This window comes from Perognathus longimembris, chromosome 17, assembly GCF_023159225.1.
Source record: "Perognathus longimembris pacificus isolate PPM17 chromosome 17, ASM2315922v1, whole genome shotgun sequence".
Classification (NCBI taxonomy): Eukaryota; Metazoa; Chordata; class Mammalia; order Rodentia; family Heteromyidae; genus Perognathus; species Perognathus longimembris.
In genome coordinates this window covers 8,442,843-8,460,151 of record NC_063177.1, presented here as the reverse complement: position 1 = coordinate 8,460,151, position 17,309 = coordinate 8,442,843, and the positions used below count along the sequence as shown (strand labels likewise).

The 17,309-nt window shown below is 40.7% G+C and overlaps 1 protein-coding gene across 5 annotated transcripts; it reads left to right on the top strand.

Annotated features, from left to right (window-relative positions):
• The first annotated feature begins 62 nt into the window (after nt 1–62).
• Nucleotides 63–14,747, top strand: Derl2 (derlin 2). 5 transcript variants are annotated; one of them, XM_048365063.1, is made up of 8 exons: nt 215–489; nt 1,724–1,789; nt 4,156–4,229; nt 4,754–4,847; nt 6,065–6,260; nt 6,580–6,670; nt 6,927–6,973; nt 14,242–14,747. In XM_048365063.1, the coding sequence occupies exons 1-7, from the start codon at nt 397–399 to the stop codon at nt 6,967–6,969; spliced, it is 657 nt and encodes a 218-aa protein (XP_048221020.1). In that variant the 5' UTR covers nt 215–396; the 3' UTR covers nt 6,970–6,973; nt 14,242–14,747. The 5 variants fall into 5 exon arrangements, with proteins under 5 accessions (XP_048221021.1, XP_048221022.1, XP_048221020.1 ...); XM_048365064.1 differs by lacking the exons at nt 215–489; nt 6,927–6,973 and adding an exon at nt 63–168; XM_048365062.1 differs by lacking the exon at nt 6,927–6,973 and having other exon boundaries at nt 218–489; nt 1,727–1,789.
• Nucleotides 14,748–17,309: the final 2,562 nt, after the last annotated feature.

Sequence of the window (17,309 nt, the reverse complement as noted above, 5' to 3'; positions counted from 1 at the left end):
TGGCTCCCTCAAACCCCGCGGTTTGCGCGCCTCCGGGAACAAACGCAAAGGCGGGCTGCTGCCGCGCCCCTGATTGGCTGGCCACGCGGCTGGGCCCACCTCTGTCGGTGACGGAGAGGCCCTGGGGGAAAGCTCGCTGTGGCCGGCAGGGATTGGCGGAAGGAACCGGTACTTTATCCCTTCTCCCTGACGTTGTTGGGCGGGGAAGAAAAGCTGGGGCTCCGCGAAGTCGCAACTCGTGATTGGCGAGCGCGCGTCCCTCGGGCTCTCGCGATTGGTGGTTGGCAGGCTTGGCGGCGGTGATTGGATGGCAGCGGGAAGCAGGCCGCCCCCTGGCCCGGGCATACTGGCGGAAGGGGAAGTGGGGGGTGGGAGGAGGCAGGCGGCGGTGGGAAGATGGCGTACCAGAGCCTCCGCCTGGAGTACCTGCAGATTCCACCGGTCAGCCGAGCGTACACCACCGCTTGCGTTCTCACCACCGCCGCTGTGGTGAGCAGTTGTACCGCGTTCTTATTTTCCGGGCTGGATATGACTGGGTCTTCAGGAAACTAGGGTTTGGGCCTCGGAGACGCCCAGAGGGTCCGGTCCCAGGGGTGGGTGGAGACAGCCTGGGCTACCTGTAGGGTTCGGGATAGCCCCGGGAATGCCAGTCGGGTGACCTGAGTAGTTAGTGCTGCTCTGAGGAAGGGGGTCGGGGGAGATCAATTTCTGAGATGAAATCCAGACACATAGGGGGCCAGGGCTGCGGGAGCCGCCCACCCAAGAAACGTGTTCGGGAACTCTGGCTACACCCAAGTGCTACAGTGGCGAGTGTGGGGAGCAAGGTGAGCAAAGTGATGAAACCGAGGTAATCAGGAGCAAAGTCTGGAAATTGTCTAGAGGAAACACTAAAATAACGGCATCTGTGAGCAAAAGAAATTTTGGCCTCACCCATCCCTAGTGGTGGCAAGGTCTCCCATCTTGCTTATTTCAAGTGACAAGTGATTTACGTTGTTTCACGAGGGCCTCAAGTTGGTACCCTCGGGATGGGTAGATTCGTAGCAACTCCTTTTTCTTGTCCTATATCTGAACTGTCGCCTTCAAGTATTGCAGCATAAGAACTTTTTTTTTTTTTTTGCCAGTCCTGGGCCTTGATCTCAGATCCCGGGCACTGTCCCTGAACTGCTTTTGCTCAAGGCTAGCACTCTGTCACTTGAGCCACAGTGCCACTTCTGGCCTTTTCTGTTTATGTGGTACTGAGGAATCGAACCCAGGGCTTCATGCATGCTAGGCAAGCATTCTACCACTAAGCCACATTCCCAGCCCAGCATAAGAACTTTTATATTGCTGTTATGCTGTACTAGAAGATTAAAGATACAAATAATGGTACCAATTCTAGAAGTTTATTTTTTTCTTTTTCTTTTTCTTTTCTTCTTTTTTTTTTTTTTTGCCAATCCTGGGGCTTGAACTCAGGGCCTGAGCACTGCCCCTGGCTTCTTTTTGCTCAAGGCTAACTCAGGGCTTCATGCATGCTAGGCAAGCACTCTACCACCAAGCCATATTCTCAGCCCCTCTAGAGAATTCTTTATCAACCGCTTTCTATGGCCTAAGAAAAAAGATTTCAAGGAAATTCGTTTTAAATGACCAAGAATTGGGAATTGCTAGACCTACTGATCCTGTATTGTAAATGCTGATGATTTGTCTTTTAATTGATATGCTTAAAGCAATTCTTTTTCTATTTCAGCAGTTGGAGTTGATCACACCTTTTCAGTTGTACTTCAATCCTGAATTAATTTTTAAACACTTTCAAGTAAGTAGTCAATGGCAAGCATGATTTTTTTTTCCCATTATTTTCTTTTCTTACTACTTGGAGCCGAATTCTACCATATACTATCCCCTAAAAAACCCAGTGGGAACCCTCGATTATATTGAGGTACAGAGCAGTGAGTCTGAAGTCTGCTTGGGCTTCAGAATCATTCCCAGAACTCTTTAAGAATTTCTTGTTGTTGTTGTTTTGTTTTTTTGGCCAGTCCTGGGGCTTGGACTCAGGGCCTGAGTACTGTCCCTGGCTTCTTTTTGCTCAAGGCTAGCACTCTGCCACTTGAGCCACAGCGCCACTTCTGGCCATTTTCTGTATATGTGGTGCTGGGGAATTGAACCCAGGGTCTCATGTATACGAGGCAAGCACTCTTGCCACTAGGCCATATCCCCAGCCCCTCTTTAAGAATTTCTTAAGCTCATTAGCATATTTCAAATCAGAATTGCCGAGGGTAGGGATTTAAAACCCTTATAAAGTTCTTTGGACAAAAGTAATGTATGTTCAGTTCCTATATTTGAGTATCACTAGTTCAGTGTGGCCTTAATCCCAGCACATGCAGATGGTTCAAAAGTTTGAGACTAGGGGCTGGGGGTATGGCCTAGTGGCAAGAGTGCTTGTCTGGTATACATGAGGCCCTGGGTTCGATTCCCCAGCACCACATATACAGAAAATGGCCAGAAGTGGCGCTGTGGCTCAAGTGGCAGAGTGCTAGCCTTGAGCAAAAAGAAGCCAGGGACAGTGCTCAGGCCCTGAGTCCAAGCCCCAGGACTGGCAAAAAAAAAAAAGTTTGAGACTAGCCTTCCCTACTTAGCATGATACTATCTGAAAAACAAACACTATTAGACAATAACAAATAGGGTTATTATGGCTTGAGAGAAGACTGACCAGCTAGCTTCCCCAGGGAGGGCTCACAATTTGACCTTCCTTTTGACTAACCATCATGATTGAGTTTATAAACTTAGTTGTGACAATACCTTTAAATTGATCCATCATCTTTCAGACAGCAGATTATACTAGCACTAGTCTAAATGATCAATAGTTGAAATAAAATGGCTGGTTATTAGATTATAGTGAGACACTGTTTGTCAATGATGAAAGTCTCTAAATTGCTACACCAAGTGAAAGAGAAGCCAATAATTCTTCCCATATGCATGCTGCTTTCTTTGTCTCAAATGTGTTGCATCCACTTTATACCCTCTGAATTCTAGCTTACCTTTCAAGATGCAGCTTTTGTGTCGCCTTGGATTCATAGTCATTTGTATCTCTTATTCTTGTTGCAATTATTTATATGCTTCTTACTAGAATGAGGATTGTACTTGGATGCAATTTATATGTAATTGTTCCTATTTTAATAGTTACCAGTTCTCTTCTACTTAATATCCCTTGAAGAAGTCCTCTGATCTCTGGTCACACACAGTGGACTTGCATGGATTGGCTTTGCCTGAGGTTAAATGCATCTGAATTTGGATTTAGCATCTTGATATATCACAGAGTTCACCTACTAGCTGCATGTCCTCCAGAAAGCTATTTTAAAGTTACGCGAGTCTTCTATTTGCCTTGTTTTGTGGCTTTATTAAAATCATGTGACCCAAGCCCTGGGTTGCTAAGGCAGAAGTTTACTAGTTTGAGGTCAGTTTGTGCTAGGTCTAAACACTAGAAAAGATCACATGACATAGAAGACTAGACAAAGCACTTGAAAATGTTAAAGGCTCTGCCTTGTGGAAGGGGTAATTATGGTGAGCATGAATGGGTTGAGTAGGTAAGAGAATGTCAGGGTTTCCAATATGAAACTTAATGTCCTTATGTATCCTGATTAGACTTAAGAATGTTAGTTCTTATAGGGAACTGATTGTATGTTCTGACTTCAACTTAAGTATTTTCTACAGAACTAGCCTTTCTTCTGAATATTCTGTGTAATATAGAAAAATCTCTTGGCAACTATGAATGTGAAGTCCCTGGAATTTTTGACAGTATCTGTGAAGTCTTTGTTAGATTATCATAGTCCCCATAGGAAAGCACTTTTCTCTGTTTTGCAAACTAACCTAGTTTTTCCTTTAAACTTTTACCATAATTTGCCTAAACATATGGAATATTGTTTTTTAAGGATAGTCACAGTATCAGATTTTCTATGAACTTCACATTTTAGTCTTTCAGTCCTTCAACTAGAAGCAGCCCAGAGTTCCAGTGTCAAATTATGTGCCTTACTTTTGGGTTCAGAACAGAACATCACCCTGCCCATGGCCTTTGAACCATTTGAAGCATTATTGTCGTGGGATATCTTTTGTCTCAATGTGGAAATATTTTCTGGTAACACGTTTTACTTAATCCATTATTCTCTTAATTTCTTCCCCCTATAGATATGGAGGTTAATCACCAATTTCTTATTTTTTGGGCCAGTTGGATTCAATTTTTTATTTAACATGATTTTTCTGTATCCTTTATTAAGTGGTTTCAGTATCAAAACTTAGGTTCACTTAAGAAACACAGTAAGTGAAACTGTTAATCTTGTTTACTTTTTTATGCCATTGTAGCTCCAACTTTGGATTCTTGGTACATAGAAAAATGGATCAGTTAGTAATGTTCTGAATTGTTACAAACTTTATATTGGGACTGAGAATATGGATTAGTGATAGAGTGCTTGCCCAGCATGCATGAAGATCTAGGTTCGATTCCTCAGTACCACGTAAATAGAGAAAGCGGGAAGTGGCACTGTGGCTCAAGTGGTAGAGCGCTAGCCTTGAGCACAGAGAGGCTCAGGGACAGAGCCCAGGCCCTGAGTTCAAGCCCCAGGGTTACTAGCACCAAAAAAAAAAAAAAAGAATTTTACCATTTAAACATTCTTACAGAAGAGTTTTGACTGTTTCACAGATAATAAATCCAAATATAATTAAGTGACACATTTAAAACTTTACTTCGTGTTTGTGTGCTTGACATTTTCTTAACTTGGAACTTAAGATATCGTTACTGTCGTATGCTAGAAGAAGGTTCTTTCCGAGGTCGGACGGCAGACTTTGTATTTATGTTCCTTTTTGGTGGATTCTTAATGACTGTATCCTTCAACAAGTGGAACATAGGAAAATGTTCTTGAACAGCCTGTCTCTTCCTAAAGCTTTTTATCTGTCTCCCACATTTCACTGGAATTCTGAACCAATAAAGTCTCTAGATTTTCAGCTTCAGAGCACTAGCAACTATTTTACAGCACAATTTCTGCGTTAACTTACCAAGCTTAGATGTTGAACAGGATGCTTAATTACTGTGAGCAAAGCAGAGAAACCTTTAACCCAGATGGGTTACAGTGAAGTATCTTGGTTATGTCATTCCTGAACAGTATATACTTCACCTTTTCTTTTTTGCTATGCTGGGGTTACAACCCAGGACCTGGTATATGCTAGATGAGTGATCTGCCACCTAGCTACATCTCTAGCCTTTTAACTTTTAAAGTAAGTTGCCAGATTTGTGTTTAGTCACTATCAAAACTTAACAAACTGGGTCCTATGGCACATGCTTTTAATTGTAGCTTAGCTACTATAGAGGCTGAAATTTGAGGATTGTGCTTTGAAATTCAAAGTTCAAAGCTAACCCCTAATAAAAAAAGTCTGATATATTCTTTATCTCTCAATTATCTAGCAAAAAACAAAACAAAAAAAGACAAAAGTGAAGGTGAGGCTCTAGTGGTAGAGTGAGCCTTGAGTGAGAAAGTAACTTGAGAGTACCAGGTCTTGAATTCAAGCCCCAGTTCTCGCACAAAAACACTCCCAAAACTGATGGTATTATTTTTAGAGCCAAGTGAATTTTTGCCAAGTGCCATGGCTCATGCCTGTAACCCCAGATACTCTGGCTGAGATCTGAGGATTACCATTCAAACATTAAAGTAGCTGTAGTCCAGATGATTAATCCCAAGCCTGATTTTGCCTAATTGTTCTGGGTAACTATTCTCAGTCTTTCTTCTTTTCCAAAAATGTATGGGGATGGGAATATGGCCTAGTGGTAAAGTGCTTGCCTTGTATACATGACGCCCTGGGTTCAATTCCTCAGCATCACATATGTAGAAAAAAGCCGGAAGTGGCACTGTGGCTCAAGAGGTAAAGTGCTAGCCTTGAGCAGAAAGAAGCCAGGGACAGTGCTCAGGCCCTGAGGTCAAGCCCCAGGACTGGCAAAAAACCAAAACAAACATCCAAACTTTAGGTAGAATACAGTATTTAGTTCTCTTGTTCAGCTTTCCTTACTATATGTTTATGTGATATTTTCCTTAATGCTATGTGCTAGCTTTTTGGTTTATTTGTGAGCTTAGTTTTTTTAGGTCAGGCCTTTACAATAATGCTGGTGTACGTGTGGAGCAGAAGGAACCCGTATGTCCGCATGAACTTTTTTGGCCTTCTCAACTTCCAGGCCCCCTTTCTGCCCTGGGTGCTCATGGGGTTCTCCTTGTTGTTGGGGAATTCAATCATTGTGGACCTCTTGGGTAAGAGTCTTATCACTACTTCCTCTACTAATTCATCTGTAAATTTACTTTTCATTATTTTTATATTCTGTCTGGCCTTTGTGAGTAGTATAAGATTATTTGGCAGTTGTATATCAAAGACTAATTTTAGTTTTAATGTAAGTATTTTAATATTTAGTTAAAATAATTAAAATTTAAATATATGCGAGTACATATATGAATATATGAAATGAAACATGTTAAATGATTACCTTAACATCTAAAAAACAATGTATGTGTTAGGAGGTTCACATGCAGTGAAATGTTCATCCTCTCATCCTTTGTTTCTGATTGACTCTAGGTATTGCAGTTGGACACATATATTTTTTCTTGGAAGATGTATTTCCCAACCAGCCTGGTGGAATAAGAATTCTGAAAACACCGTCTATTTTGTGAGTGTTTAACCCCATGTTTTGTGTTTTTTGTAGGTGAACAAGGACAGAACCCATAATCTGGGTTTTCTTGGAGCTCCCATAGTTTTTGGTACACATAGTTCAGATCAGTCAATATTTGCAGATTGAGTAATCTAGCTGCAGCTGGGGAGTGCTTGGATTGGCTAGAAGCAGACAGTGTCAGAGTTAAGGCTCAGGATATCGTGGTAGTTACTTGGTAATTGTCATAAATGACTACTAGAATTTCCTGTTCTAGAGAGTTGCCTATAGGTTTTATGAAAGATGTTGTCCAAATTTAGAGAGGTAAGATAGCAAAATGGGGGCTGGGAATATGGCCTAGTGGCAAGAGTGCTTGCCTCCTACACATGAAGCTCTCCGTTCGATTCCCCAGCACCACATATATGGAAAACGGCCAGAAGGGGTGCTGTGGCTCAGGTGGCAGAGTGCTAGCCTTGAGCGGGAAGAAGCCAGGGATGGTGCTCAGGCCCTGAGTCCAAGGCCCAGGACTGGCCAAAAAAAAAAAAAAAAGCAAAATGGGCAATTGGATGAGAGGAAGCTTTCTGATAGTGGAATTTCTGACTTGCAAAGCTGGTGGTTGAGATAAGCAATGGAATAGAAAGAGAAATAGCTCTGGGCTGGAAACCAGGTGTGGCTGTTGCAGTGATTAGCAGTATGGTTGTAAGCAACTCCCATCTGCTTGTTTGGACTTGAATTCCTTGGCTAGAGCTTTGATTTCTGAGACCTCTTTGGGCTCCAGAATTTTGTGTTCCCAGAAAGTACTATATGAAATAAGGGCTCAATTAAGGGAGAAAAATAAGTTGTTATACAATATTTGTGGTCGACTAGTACATTACCAGCATCTTGACTGCAATAGGCTTGAGAATTTAATGCCAGCCCGAGAAACATACCAAGACTGCATCTAAAAAAAATGTTTAATTAAGGGCTGGGGATATAGCCTAGTAGCAAGAGAGCTTGCCTCCTATACATGAAGCCCTGGGTTCGATTCCCCAGCACCACATATGTAGAAAACGGCCAGAGGTGGCGCTGTGGCTCAAGTGGCAGAGTGCTAGCCTTGAGTAAAAGGAAGCCAGGGACAGTGCTCAGGCCCTGAGTCCAAGGCCCAGGACTGGCAAAAAAAAATGTTTAATTAAAAAGATAAGGAAAGGGAAATAGAAAAAGATCCATAATCCCATTACTTAGACATACCAAAGATTACCCTCATTCACTTTTTTTTTTTTTTTTGGCCAATCCTGGGGCTTGAACTCCAGTGTCCTGGGTGCTATCCCTGAGCCTCTGTGTCTTAAAGCTAGCGTTCTACCTCTTGAGCCACTGCACCACTTTCAGCTTTTTCTGAGTAGTTTAATGGAGGTAAGAGTTTCCTGCCCAAGTTAGCCTTGAAACATGATTCTCAACCCTCAGCCTCCTGAGTAGCTAGCATTACAGGCATAAGCCACTGGCACCTGGCACCTTTTACATTACTAAAATGTTATTTCATAAGGTTTTTAACTTACTGTAGTATGATAACATTTTCTACTATACATGTCCTACAAATTGTTCATAGCTATATGACTACTCTGTGATATAGATTTACCTTAATTTTACTAATCCCTTTTTGATAGAATTGTAAATAGTGTTAGTTTTTGTTTTTCCTGTCTATAATTTGAGTGAAGAATGTGTGTAGCTAAATCTGCACACATCTATGATTTTTTGTTTTGCCAGTCCTAGGGCTTGGACTCAGCTTGAGTACTGTCCCTGGCTTCTTTTTGCTCAAGGCTAGCATTCTACCACTTGAGCCACAGTGCCACTTCCGGCTTTTTCTATATATGTGGTGCTGTGGAATCGAGGTCATGCTGAGGTTGTGCTGAGGTCATGCATGCTAGGCGAGCACTCTACCACTAAGCAACATTCCCAGTCCTCTATTATGGTTTTTAAAGGATAAATTCCTAGAAGTAGCCTGGTGCTGGTAGCTCACTCATAATCCTAGCTACTCAGGAGGCTGAGATCTGAGGATCAAGGTTCAGCCTGGGCAGAAAAGTCCCCATGAGACTCTTAACTCCAATTAGCCACCAGAAAACCAGAATCGGTGTTGTGGTTCAAAGTGGTAGAGCACTAGCCTGAGCAAAAAGAGTGCAGAGACAATACTCAGGTCCTGAGTTCAAGGCCCAGGACTGGAAAAAAAAATACAGTAGCCATATGAAAGTAAACAGTAGAGTGCCAGCATTAATGTGTATGTGTGTGTGTGTATCTGTGTCTGTGCGTGTGTGTGTGTGCGCGCACGCATGAACACATATTTTTTATGAACAGGGATATTCTTTCACACAGACAAAATCAGGCAATCACTAACCCTCAAGCCCACTTCCAGTTTGAGTCATTGTCTTAACAGTATTTTAAAGAACTTTATGTAATAAAAATATATCATTTTGCTATAAATTGCAAAGAATCCAGTTCAGACTCAGGTGTTGTCTTTGGTTTTCATGTCTCTTTAGTCTTCTTCCTTAGAAGAGCTCCTCCTCTCCCTGGCTTTCATGACATGGACTTTTTAGGATTATAGACTCATTTTGCAAATGTCTCTCTGTTTGGGCTTATCTAATGTTCCCTCATGTCTTTAGAAGTAGGAATATCAGGGAAATAATTCTCTGAATCAATTATTCTTCTCACCGAAGCCTTTTCATGTTTTTCATATTGGTGGCTAATCACTTTGGTTGCTTGATTTAGGTGTCTGCTAGGCTTTTTCACTTGAAATTCTTATTTGTAGTGAAATATTTTGTGGGAAGGTACTTTCAGAGTATATATTCTCATCACATTTCAGTTCATTTCTCCATACCTGTATGAATTCATGGTTTCATGTTTTATTCATAGATTATAATCCCTAATTTTCATGTATTTTGATGGTTTTATTGTCCTAGATTTGGCTTTTAAGTCTCCCTATTATAATTTTTTAAGCAGTTTATAACTTTCCAATCCAATGAGATATCCCAGGTTCTATTTGACATAGTCCTAGAGTCAGCAAGTTTCTTTAAGGAGCTTTAGTTCTGTTTTAGTAGAGAAATTGCTGTTGGAGTGTTGTTCCTATATCTTCTTAGTGAACAGAGTAATGGGATATATACTCACACCGAGTTGGGTTTTTTTGTTTGTTTGTTTTTGTATTCTGGTTCTGTGACATGTTTAGTTGGAGTTGAGAGTCTCGTGGATTTTCCTACCTGGGCTGGTAGCTAACTGCGATCCTCAAATCTCAGTCTGCGTAGCTAGGATTTTAGGTCAGCTTGAATCTATATATTTAAACATATATTACCAGTTCTTGTAAAACCCAACACAATTCATTGCCGTTTTTATTCTGTGTTTTTCTCCAATATTTTATTGTGGAATTTTCCACATAAAGTAAATAAAAAGAGCAGAGTAATAAAAATAAAGAAAAAGTTGTGCAGTGCACATGAATTCCCTACTACTTAGGTTCTACAATTAATATTTTATGGTTCTTGCTTATTGTATGTCTCTTCCTGTATCTAGCTTTCCTGAATACTTTGGCAAGTTTATCATTAGCAATAGCTCAATATTTATCTATAAAATACATAAATTCTAAGTGCATTAATGCATAGTTTAAACTAAACTATCAAAATGAAGGTTACCATCAACCAAAAGCTTCCCTAATGTCCCTCCTGGCATTCTTTGCCACTGTGTTTAAGAAATAATCATTATTTTGTCTTTATTCCTCCATAGATTAGTTTATTTTTTGTTTTTGTCTTTTGTGATGGTCGGGTCTCTGAGCTGCTTCAAAGCTAACACTATTAGCACTTTCTGCTATTCTTAGTAGTTTATTGGACATAACAGTCTCTTGAACTGTCCTATGGTTTCAAACTGCGATCCTTAGATCTCAGCCTCCTGAGTACCTAGGGCTGCAGGTGTGAGGCATCAATTTCCAGCTTTGTTTTGTTTTATATACCAGTTGAATTAGACCACTTGAACTCAGGGGGAGCTCTTGTTCAGTTTTGTTGCTCACAGCTGATGTTCTGCTGCTCCAGCCAGACCTTCAGATTTACTATTTTGTTGGTTAATTGGAGATAGGGTCTAGGACTTTTCTGCCCAGGCTAGCTTTGATTAATTTTGCATATTCTGCATCTTTGTGAGTGGAATCTCGTAGAACACATTTTGCTTTTTTGTGGGTCATCTTTCACTCAACATGTTTTTTAAATTGATCAGTGTTGGTAGGCATATCAGTTACTTGTTCCTTTTTATTACTGGGTAGTATTCTGTTGTATGTATAGACCATCCCTATCCTGATTCTTATAATCTTGCTTGTTTACCCCCTTTTATAACCAGACTCTCATCGTTTCATCTACCTCCAGTAGTTTGTCTTTCTTCTTACTGGTCTGTAGAGTCCCCAAGTTAATATGCATTCTTAAGGTGATGGCCTTCCCTCCCTTGTCTGCCTAATGTCCATCTATATGTGTGTATCATGCATTTGAGCTTTTGACTCCTTATATTAGCCCACTTCTCCCCGCTCCATTCTGCTCTGGGATCGCTGTGGCTCCTCTCCCCTCATGGACTTCATTGTTCTGTTCTACCTAGTGAGGTAGAAGGTGATGTCAGGTTTGTTTGGGTTTTTTGTATTATTATTTTTTTTAAGTTTAGCAAGGATTTCTTTAGCAAATCAGAGTAAAGTAGGGAGAAAATAGAGAAGGTAGATAGGAGCAAAGAAGCTTTGCAGTGACTGTTATTACTGTGGAAAGAGCATTTTCACATTCATTAACTATTTAGATTTTCCTTTCAAATTACCTATATAGCCTTTTGCTATTTCTTCTTGGCTTTTGCTTGGCTTTATTGTTACATTTCTAATCATCTCAGCTATAGGCAAATACAGTTAGATGTATGAGCTGTTTTAATGGTTCGTTTTTTACTGCAACTTTGAATCTATATCTATATCTCTCTATATATAATCACATTTTAAAAGTCTTTTGGATATTTACTATCTCTTCCTATGCTCTGCAGTAGTTGTTGTTGTTGTTTTTTTAACATCTCTGATTTTTTTTTTTTTTGGCCAGTCCCGGGGCTTGAACTCAGGGCCTGAGCACTGTCCCTGCCTTCTGCTCAAGGCTAGCACTCTGCCAACTTGAGCCACAGCGCTACTTCTGGCCTTTTCTGTATATGTGGTGCTGAAGAATCGAACCCAGGGCTTCATGTAGACAAGGCAAGCACTTTACCACTAGACCATATTCCCAGCCCCCTCTGATACTTTTTAAAATCTTTAATTATAATATCTAACAGTTTCCCTTCTTTGCCCCCTACCCCTTTTATCTGCCAGTCCTGGAACTTGAATTCAGAATGTGAATATTGTCCCTGTACTTTTTTACTCAAGGCTAGTGCTATATCGTTCAAGCCACAGTCCTGCTTCTTGTTTTTGCTGGTTAATTGGAGATAAGAGTGTCTTGTATTCTCCTCCCTGGGCTAGTTCTAACCATAATCTTAAGGTTTCCAGAGTAGTTAGTATTATAGACATGAGCCACTGGCACTAGGCAGCCCTTTTTAAATGTACAGCTCTGGTATTAAGTGCACTCATCTTATTGTGTTACCATTGCTACCCCCCATAGAACTCTCTTTATCTTGCAAACCTAAACTCTGTGCCCACTAAAACCTTCCTATTCTCCTGTCCCAGCATCCTCCATTCTATTTCTGACCCTATGAATTTGAGTACTCTAGTACTCACATAAGGAGAACTCATTTGCTTGTTTGTTTAGCCAGTCCTGGGACTGTGCCTGAGGTGTTGGTTTGGGGTTTAGTTTGGTTTTGCACATGGATTTTCCTTCCTGGGCTTGCTTTGAACTTCCTTCCTCAGATCTCAGCCTCCAGAGTAGGTAGGATCACAGGTGTAAACTACCAGTACCCAGCAGGAGAGTCAATTTTGACTGGCTTGTTTCATATAGTGTAATGTTCTCAAGGTTTGTGCATGTAATAGCAATGTGCTGGAATATCCTCTGTGTGTGTGTGTGTGTGTGTGTGTGTGTGTATTCATATGTGTTTGCACACACCAGGAAATGAAACAAGGTCTTTACATGGCTAAGCACAGGTTCTAACACTATGCTGTGCCCCCAGCCAGTCCTTCCTTCCTTCCTTCCTTCCTTTCTTCCTTCCTTCCTTCCTTCCTTCCTTTCTTTCTTTCTTTCTTTCTTTCTTCCTTTCGTTCTTTCTCTCTTTCCCTCTCTTTCTTTCTTTCCTTCTTTCCCAGTCCTGGGGCTTGACCTCAGGGCCTGAGCACTATCCCTGGCTTCTTTTTGCTCAAGGTTAGCACTCTACCACTTGAGCCATAGCACCACTTCAGCTTTTTCTCTTTATGTGGTGCTGAGGAATCGAACCCAGGGCTTCAAGCATGCGAGGCAAGCACTCTACCTCTAAGCCACATTCCCTTTTTAAGAGTAATTTCCATTTTACATGTCTGTGTGTGTGTGTGTGTGTGTGTGTGTATGTGATGAACAATTGGGTGATAATTTTCCTTAAAAGGAGACATCATGAAAAATGTTAAAAAACCAAAAGGAATTTAACCTGACATTTGGACCTTATTATAGTTACTTATTATTGAAAAATAAACCATTTACAATAAGTACCTAAGGATTTAGAATATTTTCTTCAGTATTTCCATTCTCTACAATTAACATGAATTGCGTGTGTCTCTGCTGTTACTGGGACTTGAACTTATGACCTTGCTCTCTTGCTCATGCTCTCTCCCTCTGCCACTTGAACCATGCTTGTAGGCCAACATTTTGTTGGCTAATTAGAGATGGAGTTTCAAGGACTTTCCTACTGGATCTGGCCCTGAGACCAAGATCCTCAGATCTGAGCCTCCTGAGTAGCGAGGATTATAGACATGAGCAACCAGCACCCACTCATCCCAGTCATGTATTGCTTTTTTGGGGGGTGGGGGTGGAGTGGGGGGTGTAGAACCAGTTCTTGGGCTTGAATTTAGGCACTAGACACTGTCCCTGAGCTTTTTTCGCTCAAAGCTAGGACTCTACCACCACTCTACAGCTTCATTTCTGCATTTGATGGTTAATAGGAGATAAAGAGTCTTTCCTGCCCAATTTGACTTTGAACCACAATCCTCAAATCTCAGGCTCCTGAGTACCTAGGATTACAGATGTCAGCCACATGTCTAGCCCGTGTATTGCTTTTGTGGAGAAAATTTATTGAGGAGATAAAGTAACTTAAATAATCTCGCGGGGCTGGGGATATGGCCTAGTGGCAAGAGTGCCTGCCTCGGATACACGAGGCCCTAGGTTTGATTCCCCAGCACCACATATACAGAAAACGGCCAGAAGCGGCGCTGTGGCTCAAGTGGCAGAGTGCTAGCCTTGAGCGGGAAGAAGCCAGGGACGGTGCTCAGGCCCTGAGTCCAAGGCCCAGGACTGGCAAAAAAAAAAAAAATAATAATCTCGTGGGTACTTTTAACATATGATAACTTTAATTGGCAGGCAGACATAATGCTTTGTCAATTAGTGGAAACCCTGTGGGAATAAAGTGGACTTGTAGTACTTTCAGACCTAAGCAAACTGACTGAATGATATCTGTGCCCTGTCTTTTAGGAGGACTATTTTTGATACTCCAGATGATGATCCAAATTACAATCCACTACCTGAAGATAGGCCAGGAGGCTTCGCCTGGGGTGAGGGCCAGCGCCTTGGAGGTTAAAGCAGCCACGTGCCATTAATGAGACCCAGCTGAGAAGGACTCAGTAAAATACTCATTGGGATTATTTTATCCATTGTTGCAAAAGTGTGGACACTTTTGTCAGCTCAACAGATTTTAACTCCAGAAGCACTTTATGAAATGGTACACTGACTATTCCAGAAGACATTTCCAGCAGTTTACCAGTGGTTCCTTACTATACTGGTACTGAAAGTGTAATCTCTTGGAGCCAAAAAAACTGGAGAAACAGATTGCCTGCTGTCTCTAACAAGTACATGAGTACTTGAATTTGATGGCGTAAGGCAGGGCTTTTTCTTCCTCTTCTTTGACAGATGAGGCCATGGTGTAAATGGAAGTTTCGGAGAGGATAAAATAAAACTAATTCCATCTCTCTCTCACTGTATTAAAGCTTTCGTGTGTGATCTTTTAAATTATGATCATGTATTCTAGCTCTTCTACGGAGATCTGAGCCCAGAGCAGTTTACATGCCTATTCTTCCTGTATCTTCACACTCTTCAGCTGGATTTTGCTTTAAGATTGGGAATTCGTGGCTGTTATATTGTGGCTGTGATCATCTTACTAGTTCATAGTGCCAGCTTCAATAGGAAGAAGATTGGATTTTTGTCATTCAGGTAGCTTGTTCTCTGTGTGGGAATTGCAAAACTTTGGTTGTCAGACCATAAGGTAAATAAGAGAAGGAAGAATAGTTCTTCTAGCAGCAGAAATTCAAATATATGCAAAAAAGCAGATGTGGCCTTTTGCCACACATTTGCCTGCATTTCTCCATTAAGAATATCCACTGAAAGACTGTTAATAGCAGCATTTCCAGAAAACTGCAGGAAGGTAAACCAGTAGCAGGCATGATTTCCTTCTGGGGCTTTGGCTAGTTAACCTTTGTCATTTGCTGCATGAAATGCTGAACATTTTCTGGGCCAAGTCCTTGCTCTTCCAAATCCAATAGAAATTAGTGTTCACAGAAGTAGGCACTAAATTCCTATGGCTCAATAAATACTCATCTAAATAGTCTTCTCTGGGTCTCAGTAGTTTTGCAATCAACTGCTTAGTCAGAACCTGAAAGGTTTTTATATAAGGAAGAAGCACCCCAGGAAAGAAATGACCTAGGATTGTTTTCATAAACAGACTTTCTAAAACTGGGTTGTCCTTATTCAGCTTTCCAGAGGGGTTTTCCTCGAAGATTGACAAAGTCTTAGATTAGCTATAATACACATCTTTAGGTGGGAATTTTCAAATTGTTTTTGAAGTGAAAAGTATTTTCTCTTTCTAAATGGAATATGCATAAGTAATGGAATATAGTAGACATATTTTACATGTAAGTATTTGAATATGATGATTGTTGCAATTTTATGAAACTTGGGTCATGAAACTGCTTCTTTTTCCTAAGCAGTTAAGAAAAATCATTCTAAAGTTTAAATGCCAACCTTAGATTGTATAATCCTTAAGGGATTCTTAATTCTGATGTGTTTGTTTTTAAGAAAATTATCAGTGACTTCTAGGAATTTTTTCAAATTGTTTGCTTTTGAGCTGAAAATGAGTTTTTCTAGCTTCATTTGTTCTCCCAAGTTAATTTTAGGTTAACCATTTAATGGGAATTTTTGTGGTAAAATTTTATTCACTGACTGTTCATTTAAGTAGGAAATAGCTATAAATATTAAACATTGGGCAAAAGAAGAAACACATTCTGAATGTACAGCCTAGCAAGGGTAGGGGGTGGGTAAGAACTAGTCCACAGGCTAGACTATTCAGTCAAAGGCTGGAGAAATCAATCATTCAGTACTTGATGGGTCAGACATGCCTCTTAATGCTTCTCTTCAGCTGTCCTCACCCATCTGCCTGTACTGATAATTTTGTATGGCCCATGAATGATGTTATAAATATCCAATGGCCCTTTGCAAAAACAAACACCCACACCCACACCCACACCCCCCCAGCTATCAGCTATAGGTTTCTCTGATTTTCTAGGATAGAAGTTACTAGTGGACGATGCCAGGCCATGCTACTACACTGTGTCCTAGTCAGTGGTGGGGGCCATCACTTACCTCTTACCAGTTGGGCCTGTCCACAACCACATTGTCCTGTGTTGCTTTACAGGTCCCAGTGCTTATCTGGACCTGAGGAAAATCCTACTTCTTTTACAACTTACCTCTTGATCATGATTCTCCCAGAACGCACTTCTTTTTCATAATGTAAGTCAGCAGAAAAGATTTGATATATAGAACTTTTGTGGCTAATTAAGCTTACATTTAATGAGAGATTCCTGGCTTTCTACCAGTAATACTTAAAAGCACACCTTATGTATAGATTTTTGGTTACAAAAATACAGTATATATGTTCATTTAAAAGTAAATGGACATGCAAACTGCATCTCCCTAGGAGATACATTTTATATACTTTTTTGGTGTGTTTTTTTTTTCACTATGGATTTCTACTTTTCTCTCTTGTTCTTTCTTTGTCACTCTTCTTTGTGTTAATATCTTTCAAACTGTAGTCACTTGAGACAAAACATCATGTCCTGGATCTTGGAAGCTCTTGCTCTATCTCTAGGGTGCTATAGAAATTAAGGAATAATGCAATTATCACTATGTGGTATAACAGGCTTCCTAGAATGCAGTGCCTCCTGCCAGTGTTTCATGTGGTTTTGAGTTTCATCTGTGTTAGCCAAGAGCCTGTCATTATTTTCATTACTCTTCAGAATGCCCTTAAGCTACTTACATAATTTATGAGTTGGCATTAAAGCTAATGAACCTTGTATGGTCATGTCACTCCTTAGAAATCCACACTTCTTAGTAATCCCCTAAACCAAATGCATCCCCATTGTCTTCCTCTGAACCTTACTTCTATCAGGGATCTCAATTTAAGTTTCAAGGCCTGATCAGTTCCTGACATCACAAGAAAACTTGATTCTAAGGCCTATTGTCTTTTTTTCAATCCTTATGAAACTTCAAAT

Coding starts and splice junctions, on each gene's coding strand:
- Derl2 (XM_048365061.1), top strand. CDS start 397: ATGGCGTACCAGAGCCTCCGCCTGGAGTACCTGCAGATTCCACCGGTC. Junction 4,230..4,753: donor TTATTTAACATGATTTTTCT/GTATCCTTTATT, acceptor TTGGAACTTAAG/ATATCGTTACTGTCGTATGC. Junction 6,261..6,579: donor AATCATTGTGGACCTCTTGG/GTAAGAGTCTTA, acceptor GATTGACTCTAG/GTATTGCAGTTGGACACATA.